Raw genomic sequence first — 12,455 nt, 5'->3', positions numbered from 1 at the left:
GTACTGTAAGAAGATGTTGCAAGCTCCAGAAAGGTTATCGAACTTCGATTTCTGAAAAGTGCCATCAAGGGTACTTATATTCATTGCGGGGGTTTGGGGGTGAATGAATTGCTTTAAAAACTCCCACATTGTTGCCTATGTATACTTTCTATTCCTACAGAGCTGCAGTCCACAAATTTTTCTGTAAAGGGCCAGAAAACAGATCTCTTATGCTTTGTGGGCCTGTGGTTTCTATGGCAATTACTCAACTCTACACATGAGCAGCCTCAGACAACCAGTGAGTAAATAAATGTGGCTGTGTTTCAACAAACCTTTATTTATAAAAACAGGAGGTGGGTAGTATTTGTCCTGAGGGCTGTAGTTTGCTGACACTGCTAGAGAGAGTTCCAGGCACAGAACAAGACAAGTTGACTGTAACTGGGTTTTTAAGTTGTACCTAGCAACACTAGGGAGAACGGAGCCCACACTTGGGTGCATCTAATCTGTGCCCTTTATAGGAACCAGCCAATGAAAAACATCTTTTGGGGAGACAAAAATTCCATAGGATTAACTATATACAATATAATACAAAAAATGTCTTTAACCTAGACCAAGTTAAAACTGAACTTAAAGTGTAGATAGCACTGTTCAAAGATTGAAAGGACATTTAAAAATATTTCACCTTCTTTACTTTATGATGAGCACTGACAGAATAAAAGCAACAAATCAAATTTTAAATTCTTTTAAAAAGTGATTTAACTTCAATTCAGAGGACATATGCTACTTACCCGAGACAAAATACTTTCCAAAGACTCTGTTAAAGATCTCTTTGCTTTGTTTTTCAGCATATCAAGCTTAAATCGAGTGGCACTAGCTGGTAATTCGCTTCCAATATTCTCTGCCGCAATCTGTGTTGCCTAAAAAAGTGAAACAATGAAAAGTTAATTTACTTACAACCTCCTTTCCCTTTTCCTTTTTAAAGGAATGAAAAATCTCTTGGATGCATCTTTTTGATTCCAGGCCACTATTCTACCTGTGACCTGGTTCACCTGCTCCTTGGTGACATGGCTGCAAGTCTGAACAATAGCTGTGCTTCAAAGAGTTGCTTTGGCTGCTCCAAGCAAAATAAAGAAATGTGCTGGGAAGCCAATCAGTTAGCAAAGCAGTTTAGAGCCTGTGCTCTGCAGTGGGATCAGAGACCCGTCATGCACTCACTGGCTTCGGGCAAGTGACTTAATTTCTCTGTGTTGCAATTTCCTCTTCTGTAAATTGAGCCCAACCTCAAGATCTAATTGTGAGGCTCTGTTGTGAGATTAAAACAGGTAAAGCCAGTAGAGCACTGAGCGCAGCTTCCAGTACAAAGGTAGCAGCTATGATTAGCTTTTTTAAAGGAAAGTAACAACTTACCTTTTGGGGCATTTTGGAGGATACAAGAAAATAAATTTACCAACCGAAGAATCCATTCTCTCTGCCTATGCCCATCTCTCCATTGCTTTCTCTAGAGCTCTGCCTCCCCTCCCACCTATTGACTCCATCATGCCTGTTGCTCTCCTCTGCCACCGAGCTTCTCTCCCTTAACTGACCATAATACGAAACTGATGACACAATGGCGTTTGTTTGCCAGCTGCTAAAGGAAGTGTAACGTTACTTATTAACAGACAGGCATATTTTCAAAAATACCTACAAAACCCACAGATGAATTGCTTCCTACTTCTATGAATTGTTACCTGATGGTTTTACATAACCCGGGTGCCCCTTTGGCCCAGGTAAGGCTTTGTGGGTGTTGAGAACAGTGAGGACCATGGGCTCTGGAGCTCCATGCCCAGGTGAGATGCTTCTTTGCTCTCCCCAGCTACGGCCTTGGGCAGATTGTTACCTGCTGCCTCTATCAGCGCCTCTGCCTGCAGACTGAAGATGCACAATGAACTCCCCTCACAGAGCAGCTATGAGATTTTAAATAAATTAATACACATTAAAGCACTTAAAACATACCTGACTCTCAATAAATGTCATGATTAGCTATTTTCTCTATTTGCTTGCTACTTTTAATATAAAAAATTACAGACATATTTGAATCACTCTCCTTCCTCCATCTGCAGAAATAACCCCTCTTGTGAATTTGGTGTTCATCCTGCCAACTCACATTTTGTACTTTCATATATGTATGCATCCATAAAACATGTATGTTGGTTTACATGTAGTTGAAACTTTAAAGGAATGTATCCTCTTGTACATACCCTTCTGTAATTATCATTTTCTTTCAGTGTTGTTTCTGAGATTTATCCACGTTCACAAACATTCTTTGATGAACTCACTTCAATCCCTGTATAATCATAAGTTTACTCATATTCCTGCTGTTAAACACCGACTCCCTTTTTTGCTTTTACAAAGGAGACTGCAGTAACCTGCCTTGTAATAGCTCCTTCTCACACACGTGAAGGCTTTTACAAGGCAGTTAGGAATGTCCTTGCTGGGTCACTGGGTCTGCCTATGCATCTTCAGCTGCACCAGATGCTTCCAGATTTCTCTCCCCTAATGGTATCAATTCATATTCCCACCATCAACATATGAGAGTTCACCTTTACGTGGCATTGTCAGATTTTTAAATTTCTGCCAGTCTCCTGGGTACAGATGATCTCTTCATTTACCTTCCCCTGATTCCCATTGCAATTACGCATTTTTAAATTTTAGTCAGTTATTTGCTGGTCAAAGACCTTGCATCTTTTTTGTCATGATGAAATCCTAATTCACCGATGAATGTTACGCATTTTTTCAATGCCTAAAAGAAAAACGGTTCTGATAAGAGCTACATTCAGCTTTGTCCAGTCACCTGGAGTTTTACTGCTATAAGAATTTGCACATGCATTAAAAGAATGCCTTAGCTTAGAACTTCAAGAAGGAAACTGTCACTTCTCTTTGTGTTTGCACTGAGGACACTGAGCATACTCAGAACAAGCCATACTTGCTTGCTGAGGAATGGATGCATGAGCAATGATCACCAGGTTGGCGCAGGAGAAACATACAACACCTGAAATAAGAGATACATGTAACAAATTCTAAGTGCCTGCTAAATATCACTCACCGCAGACAGGGGCCTTGCGAGCTGCACGTGATCGGTGCAATCATTTACCAAGAACAAGAGCCTGCCCTGACGTGCGGCGTTCTCCAGAGCAAAGGGAATTAGCCACAAAACGCCCTCCCTGGGCTGCCTTTGACCCGATACCTGTTCACCCACAAAGTTAAGAAGCTGTGGAATTGCTTTCAAACTTGTAACAAAAGTTTTCATAAAACAGAAGCGTTTACAATGAATTGTTTTGCTATATGAAGAAAATATAGGCTGAAGGACTAGTAGTGGGTAGTAGATCCTACAGAGACAGAAGAAGAACTGCGCTTGTGTTTTCCGTCTTTTAAACCTGCCATCAGAATCTCTGCACACTTAATTCAATGCTTCCTCTGCTCTCTTCTCCCATCTCATTTTTTTGTCTGACGTCACAAACAAAATATGATTTGAAAATAATTCACATTTAGGAAATAACCCATGTTTATAAAATAATGCACATTTAGAAAATAACACAGTCCTTGCTTGTTTTAAAATAAACATCTAGAAGTTTCTCCTTTGAAGGTCATGCTGGGGGCGCCCAAACACATCTGGGGACCCGGGCCACTTCATTATGGGCACAGACATGAGCCTCTTCAGTGACTGAATGTTTAGAAACCTCGAGAGAAAGTCCTGCCCAGGTGCCACTTCTGCGTGGTAAGGCATTTTCTCTTTTACTTTCAATTCTCTGATATTTTCATGTGAAAAAAAAAACCTATTAAATAAATACATTTCTCCACTGGACTAATCTATGCCCACATCATAAAGATACTACCCTATTCCATAAAAATGAGTTAGCACCTAGGTCAAAACTTTCCATCCACCCTAACTGCTTTATTCCCCTCTAGCAGTTACAAATCATTTCAAAATTATCAATTTCCTGTTGGAACAAGTTAGGGAAAAAGTCAGATCAAGGAAAAATTATTAGTGCCCAAAAAAGGAGGGGGAGGGCAGAAGCAATGGAAATAAGAAAAAATAGTTGAAAGGTAAACTAGAGAATTAACTGAAAACTTAGACTGGGTGGCCCATCCACAAGTGGGTAGGAGGAGCAGAGAACTCCCACACCATCTGAAGGATGCAGGCCAGGAAGGGAGAATGTCAGCACACGAAGGCCAAAGGCCAAAAGCATAGATAGTGTACCGGAATTAGTGTCACTGCTGAGGGACCCTATAGTTGGCCAACGAGATTAAAAACACTGTCAGACACTATACATGAGCTCTGAGAGTCCAGGAAAAGCATGTGATTATCAATGCCAACCGGCAGGTAGGAACCCAATATGGAGAACTGCTCTGTGTGTACCCCAGTAAAACCGCATCTTGGTCAGGTTACAGGAAAGCAAAGGGGACACGCTCCACACCAGGCCTCCTGCCAGAGCCACAGCTCCACCTCCACCTCCACCTCCACTGTGAGGCAGAAACATCTCACCTTTTCCAGGGCAGCTGGAATATTCCCAAATTTTCCCTACATGTGTAACAAATGAAATAAGATACAAGACAAAAACAGGCTTCAGAGCTTCACAAAATCCTCAAGACTCTGTTTTATACAGTGTCCTGGTAAACTTATGTGAGAGAGAGAGAGAGAGACAGACAGACACACACACAGCGCCATACCTGCTTTGCCTCCCCAATATGGATGTGAACTTTTTGCTTCTCTTCATATAAACATCTCAGGAAAGAAATAATTAACTCATTCTCTCGCTGCTCATTTCTTGGTCTCAATTTCTTAAAAAAAAAAAAAAAAAGAACATATTACATTTATTTTCCATTGCCAGCAACACTGCTAAACCTTTGGAAATGCTAACGGCATCCATCTATCCCTTAACGAATGCTTTTACTCAATCATCTCACTAGGGGGCACCAATGATCCCCACAATGAAGATAATTTTTAAAGAGAGACAATGGAACTAGCCAGTGGGCCAGATTCAGCTTTTGACCTCTGATGTCCTTATATCCAAAATAAATATTTCACAGCAGATAGAGGCATGGTCAAAATATTTAATAAATACTCTTGAAAACAGAAGAAAAGAACAAAATCTGTGTAAACACTCAGAGGTCAAGAGCCATTGTGACTGCACATTAATAACCTCTTACGGTTAGTGAAATGGAAAAGAGCAACTCGACCCAGGGTCATGGTACCACACGTCAAATGTGTTCGTCATGAAGCACTTTCTGGAAGCCCCACAAGGCATGCACTTCCACGCATAATTTCATGGCACAGACTCAATTTTGTTTTTCTATTTTAAAACTTTTCTCCATGTCTTTTATTTTTCAGGCAGGGTGGTGGCAAAGCACACGGAAGCAGAAATGAGGACATGTCGGTTCTAGGTGCTGCCTAGCACTGCGACCAAAGAGTCATTTAATTTTAGCTTCCTCCTTTGTTCAATGAAGATCGTGCACAAAATAAACTCCCAGGTCTCCTCCAGCTCCCAAATTCTTTGGGTTTGAAATTATCACTCGGAGTTCATTTTTAGAAGGCCATCTAATTTAATGATTATTTTTTCTGAATTAGAAGAAAACAAAACTGAATTACTCTGGAGATACACAATACTTCTAGTCTATAAACTTTGGAAATTCCTTTGGAAAATGAACAACTATCCATTGTCCTGCTCCTGGACCACTCTCCCTACTCCAAACTCCTAGCCTGCCCTCTAAAACAAAGCCGGGGCATAGTAAGTGGATCAACTAACTATACAAGCATCTGAGTTGGGGTCACGCTTTAGCAACCTCCTTCCTCAGCTCACTAAGGAACAATGATTCTACCCTTTGTGTCACAGGCTTTAGAAGTAAAGGCAGCACTAACCCAGACCTGACATCTGTCTCTTAAAGAAGAAGATCATTTTAAAAAATAAGTAGATTCTGTTATCCAAGGAAAAGATAGTGAATATTAGAAGGGATTGTTCTTATGGAGGACTTTCTGTTCTTTCAAATTTCAGATTTAAGGATTAAATATTTTAAAGGCTAGAACAGATGCTCTCAACTTGGATTCTAAGCCATGAATCTTAACATTATAAAACTGTATGTTTTATTCAACAAGTAGATTTTTCCAGAGAAAGGTCCCATCAGATCTTCAATAAAGGAAAGCGGTGGTCAACTGCCAATCCCAACTCAGTACTGCTGACCCTAGGAAAGCATTGAACATCTGTGAGTTTAAAAGCCCAGGGAACTACAGGAACTCTTATTCATTGTTGGTGGAAATAAATGGTAAAGCTACTTTTGGAGACAATTAGCAGCTTTTTTTTGCAAAACTAAACATACTCTTACCATACAATCCAGCAATTGCACTACTTAGCATTAACCCAAATGAGCTGAAAATTTATGGCCACACAAAAAGCTGCACATAAATGTTTATAGCAGCTTTTTATTTAAAATAGCCAAAAGTAATAAGCAATCCAGATGTCCATTAGTAGGTGAATGGATCAACTATGTTACATTTAGACAATGGAATATCATTCAGCACTAAAAAGAGCTATCAAGCCATGCAAAGACCTAGAGACAGGAATCTCAAATGCAAATTGTTAAGTGAAAGAAGCCAATCTGAAAAGACAATATACTGTATGACTCCAACTCTATGACATTGTGGAAAAGGAAAACCAGAAACAGTGACGAGTGAAAAGGTCAGTGGTTGCCTCGGGTTTGGAGGAGAGGGGAGGGAGGGAGGGAGGGATGAACAGGCAGAGCACGGAGGATTTTTAGGGCAGTGAAACAATTCTGGATGATACCCTAACGGTAGATACATCTCATTACACATTTGTCCAACCTGTAAGATGTACAACACCAAGAGTGAACCCTAAGGTAAACTGCAGACTTTAGTTAATAATAATGTATTATCAATGGTAACAAGCACCACATGTAAGCAACATGTCATTAACAGGGGGAAACTGACTGGGGTGGGAAATACAAAGATGGGAATTTATACAGGATCACTCTATACTTTGCACCCAATTTTACTGTAAACTGAAACCACTCTAAAGAATAAAGTCTAGCTTTGCCTAGTGTAGCTCAGTGGACTGGGCATCATCCTGCGAACCGAAAGGATGCCAGTTCAATTCCCAGTCAGGACACAGGCCTGGGTTGCAAGCTAGATCCTCAGTTGGGAGCGTGCAAGAGGAAACTGATGTTTTTCTCCCTCTCATTAAAAATAAAGTCATTAAAAAAAAAGAATAAAGTCTATTTTTTTTTTTTAAAAAGTCCAGAAAAGAGGAGTGGAAGGAATTACAGGAAGCTCTCAGCAGGCACGGGCTCCTGAGACTTGGCCCACTCTTTCTCCTCCTGTATCTTTTAATTCAAACTCTCAGTTACTCTCACAAGAAAAATGTATATTTTTCTTGGAAAATTTCTTCACAATCACTTATTTAAAAAATATCAAAAAAGGCTAAGAATACAGTAATAAGGAATAGCCTAATAATTTTCTTTCCCTCAAGATATACATGAAAAAAACTTATCCAATGGGCAGAAAATGAGACTACAGCTGAGCACAGTTGCCGCGCAGTAAAAACTGAAACCAAGAACCAGAGACGTCACGGGGCTTGTTAAACAGCACAGAGGAAAGTCGGCAAAGCAGGGAAACGGTACCATTTTCATGGTGTCATGCAAGATCACGACATAAATCCTCCCTTAAAATAACACAATGAGGGGCTACCATTCTATTGAGTTAAAATGATCAGCAAGCTGTCATCTCCCCCTACTTCCCATGTAACTTCACCACCCCCCTTAGTGGCAAATCATTATGTCCTAAAGGTGATCTCATTTTATAAACATTCATTAGTCAGACAAGTCTGAGAAGAATAATGGGGAATCAGTTAGAACATCACTTTGTAGTCAAAAATTAACTTTCTTGTTTAAAATTAATCCACAGCGTCGGACGCCAGGATGGTGGCGGCTTGGGCAGTGCCACTGGGGGATTCCGAGGGACTGCGAGCGCCGTTTCTTAATCAGGCGCCAGGTGCACAGGTGCATTCACCTTGTAAAAATTTCATTGAACTACATACCCCTGATTTGTGTGCTTCTCTGTGGTTAGGTTATACTTCAATTTTTTTTTCTTTAAAAAAAGAACCCTAACAAAACGATTAATTGCCTGTTAAGTAACAAAGTCGATTTTGTTTCATGTGTCTTAAGCTTAGCTCTATGCTTGTAAATTGGTTGTCAAAGTAATTAAAAATAAACTGCCACCACTGACTAATGAATACAGGATGCTGAGAAAGCCTGTGGTCTTTTGAGGAAACTACTTAAAATGACAATGCTCACTTAGACACTACATTCTGACATTTAAAAAAAAAAAAAAATTATCATCAAATCCTATAAGAAATAATTTTAAAATCATGGTAAATCCAATGACGTTGATACATATTCTTTACAAAGGGAAAAAATAGCTCCTCTAACCATTAATCTTTAACTGGTAAAAAGTCTTATTTAATCCACTATTAACATTTACTGAATACAAATCTACTTGATTTATCTACTCAGCATTAGTTCGGTCATTCCCTGGAATACACTCATTCAGATGAAGAGAATTAGACATTTTCTTCACTAGTCCTACTTCGGCTGAAAGGCGGTTTTCCACACTGAAGAGGCCCGGCTTGGCCCGGCGCCCCCAGCCGACGCCTCGGCAGCCTGGGAAGACAGCAAGACCCCGGGAGTCATCTCCACATCTGCCCCGTTAGATGTGTACAGAATTTTACACATTTCAAACAGATCATGAACAAAAATGTGGCTCTGTAGTGTTGTCATCATCACTAGTCCTCCTAGAAAGGGAAGGGCTAAGAGGCCCGGACGCCCATCTGGCACAAAATTCTCTCAGAAGCTCACAGAGGGCTTGTTTGCAGCAGTTATAGCTCCAGCTTCATCTGCATGATAATTACTCTTTTCTTTCTCTTTTTCTTTTTTTTAATCCTCACCCAGGGATATGTTTATTGATTGGAGAGAAGAGGGAGAGAGAGAGAGACAGAGACAGAGACAGAGACATTGACTGGTTGCCTCCCCAACCGGGGATCAAACTCCCAACTTTTTGGTGGGGGGAGGAGTTGCTCCTACTGACTGAGCCACAGGCCAGGGCTCTTTTTCTTTGTAATTATGTTTGGGTTGCATTTTATTTTGCATTAAACATTTATTTACAAAAACATGATTGTGTATGCTTTAATAATTATGTACCATTCATTTCAATTGGAATTCCGTTTGTCTTATGAAAATGAGCCGTTGGAGAGTTCTACAGAAATAAATCACCCTCCAGGAGTGACCGTATGAGGAAAATATTAGTTGTTCTATTTATGAGGATGCATGACACTGCAAAGCCATCTTTTTCTTGATGATCTTTTTGAAATGTATGATTTTCAAATGCATTAGCAGGCACTGCTATCAAAAAGGAAACCAATGTCTTTGTGTACAAAATGTTTTACAAAAACCACAAATAGTAACAGAGGGAATAATTCAGCAAGACAATCAATAAACCATTAAAAGGAGAAGTCCGTATCAAATTCCTATCATTCGAGGAAGAGCTGCACTGACGATGGTGGAGGATGAAGTCTGAGCTCGCCGTCCTGACCCAGTACATCCCCTTGGTCTTTAAACCAATCAGAAAATTACAGTCTTCTAGAACAACCCATAGAGGCCCCAGGATACTGACTGAACGTGCTTGTTTAAAAGTAAAACTGTGTCACTGCTCTTCTCTAAAGTCTCTTTGCCATAACTTATTCATTGTCTCAAAACTTGTACAGGTCAAAGAACATCTCAGAATTGCATCCATTAGAACTTCTCATTGCTACAGAAAAATACTTTGTGCATTTCTGATCCTGATTCATCACACTGGTTTTGGGAAAGCTACCTGGTGCTGTGTACACCGAAAAGAAAACTCCCATCAGAGGAGGAATATGCCTCTTCTATGCTTGCTGGAAAGATACTCCCCCAAGTGACTTGATAGCGCCAGGCAGGACGTGGGCCAATATCAGATGAAATGGCCCCGGCTTCCACTGTAAGTGCATTAATAATCAGAAGCAAATCACCATCTATTTATCCATTTATGAATTCCAAGTACAAACCACATTAAATCTGCCTAAGTGTACTGTATACTTAGAACTCTAAAGATCCTTTAAGGAAATAACAAAGTGGTATCTCTCAAGTAAATTCAGAAGAAAATAGGAAAATTTAAAGCCAGTTAAAAATCATGAAAATTACATCCCTAGCTATTTATGAAATTTAAAAAAAAGAAAATCTGCCTATGCTTTCCTTCTACTAACATATGCCAATCCTACTGAGGAAGGAGAACAGGGGATTAAGAGAACTTTAACAGGTGATTAAAAGAGAGATGATCCTTTCATTTTTCACACTAATGGAGACCAGACCACAGACCCTAAGTGTGCGGCAAGGAGCAAGAGCAGCGAGCCTTCCTGTGTGGTTTAGGGACTCCCTTACTAGCTGGGCCCCTGCCGCTCTCCAACCCAACAAGAGAGATATTTATTCTTTGTTCTGATGTGCTTTCAGCCCTAGAAAAATGCCAGAAAGCCACAGAAAATGCCCCTGGGCTACGGCAGACATGAAATTTTTGATGGGCTCATTAAAGATTCATAACAAACAGACGACAGGCATGCCAGCACGCACAGCGTGGTTTCCCCAAGACACGGCGCAGGTGAACGCAAGGACGAGAGCACGTTTCCAGGTTTAATGCAGAGAGTCCAGGAGTTTGGTTTTTGTTTTGTGTTTTGTTTAGGTTTGACATATAGTTCTAAGCAGACATCATCACCTAAATTTATTTTCAAAACTAAAAAATAAATAAAAGAGAAGAGGAACGATTAATGTTCAATTTCATACACAACCGTCGTTTCCCTCAACTCCTGTACTCCCGGCCACCATTCAGTTTCCCATGGAGCAGACGGGTGCTCAGGGACTGAAGCTCAGGCCTTCTGTCCCCAGACTGAGGCTCTTTCACGTCATCGCTTCCTCTCTCTCATTCTAAAACACTATTTTTAAGGGAGTGCTTCCCTGGTTTTGTTGTTTTCACATGAAAACCAAGACCTGATGTGAACCTGCAATTCTGACCTGGCCCCTCCATGGGGCTGTTAAAGCTTAAACCAGGGAGAACTGGGGGCCACTTCCTCAGGACCATGACAGCTCTGGTTTCCCATGTTTTATAAATAACATGTTACAGGTAAGTTGCTGCCTTTTCTTTCCATATGGAAAATAAAAACTCAAAAAGTTTTTTGAGTACTGTACCTGCACCTCCTCAAAAATCATTGCTTGCTCCTGATTAGTTAATGTTGTCAGGTGCTTCTGGAGTTCGAGCTTGGTTTTGGAAGAATTCATTCCTATTAAGAGAAAGAAAAGACAGGTGAAAATATATGTAAAAGTTATGAGGTGAAGTGAACACTTCTATACTCACTCCCTTTACATCCTTACCTACTTGCTTCAGGCGTTTGAGATTTTGTGAAAATCCTAATTAATAATGATGATGATGACAATGACAACTACCATTTTTTGGTTAAGCCCTCAATGTCTTAAATATCAGGCTTGCATCATGTCACTTAATACTCACAACAATCTGATGAAGAGGATCTGACAATCTCCATTTTACAGTTAAGAAGACTGAGACCCAGAGCGCTTACAGAATTTCCAGAAAACCACTGCCTTGAACTCTACCTCAGGTGTGCATGGTTCCAAACTACTTTTTGGCCACCGCTCCATGTTAAAACACCTCATATGATCAGAACATTGTCCTCAAAAAATCATAAATTCTCAAGAGTATTTACAAATGAACTCAATAACTTTTTTTTTTTTTAAAGATTTTAGTTATTTATTTTTAGAGGGGAAGGGAGGGAGAAAGAGAGGGAGATAAACATCACTGTGTGGTTGCCTCTCACACAGCCCCTGCTGGGGACCTGCCCGCAACACAGGCATGTGCCCTGACTGGGAATCGAACTGGCGACCCCCTGCTTTGCAGGCCGGCACTCAATCCACTAAACCACACCAGCCAGGGCTTGATAACTTTTCTTAAGGAGAAACAACTGCTACTCCATTTGAAAACTGACCAACGTTTTTCTCTTGCACGTTAGACTCCTTCACATAAAATTGAATCATGTGGCTAACAACATTCCTTTTTCCACCACTTGCTTATTAATAATCTTAAGACAATTTAATTGCTATTACAGAGGACAGTGAGAAAAAGTTATAAAAATAAAGTAATAGTTTTAGTGTTCGTCAATGTCTGATATTTCAGAAAGTTATTTCTCCACACATATGGGGGGGGGGTCGCAAAAGTAGGCTTATAGTTGTAATACAAATAAATAGTCCGATGATTAATAAATACTAATACAAGAATAAACTCTGTGTTTCACGTACTCATGACTGTAAACCTACTTTTGCCCATTCCTGTATAAGGTTCAAATCCTGTTTTG

General features: G+C 40.2%; 1 protein-coding gene across 3 annotated transcripts in view; it reads right to left on the bottom strand.

Annotated features, from left to right (window-relative positions):
• Positions 1-12,455, bottom strand: part of TBC1D1 (TBC1 domain family member 1) — a 208,410-nt gene that overhangs the window by 85,425 nt on the left and 110,530 nt on the right. For all 3 annotated transcript variants that reach the window (XM_054582037.1, XM_054582038.1, XM_054582039.1), the window contains 3 exons: positions 11,278-11,369; positions 4,687-4,797; positions 768-896 (listed from right to left, as the gene is read on the bottom strand). In XM_054582037.1, coding sequence (XP_054438012.1) covers positions 768-896; positions 4,687-4,797; positions 11,278-11,369 — 332 coding nt within the window. The remainder of the gene's footprint in view (positions 1-767; positions 897-4,686; positions 4,798-11,277; positions 11,370-12,455) is intronic.

The sequence above is a fragment of the Pteronotus mesoamericanus genome, unplaced genomic scaffold (assembly GCF_021234165.1).
Source record: "Pteronotus mesoamericanus isolate MK-2021 breed Mesoamerican mustached bat unplaced genomic scaffold, CSHL_Meso_final contig_68, whole genome shotgun sequence".
NCBI classification, from domain to species: Eukaryota; Metazoa; Chordata; class Mammalia; order Chiroptera; family Mormoopidae; genus Pteronotus; species Pteronotus mesoamericanus.
The sequence above is the reverse complement of the archived record's forward strand: the minus strand, read 5'-3'. Positions and strand labels throughout refer to the sequence as shown.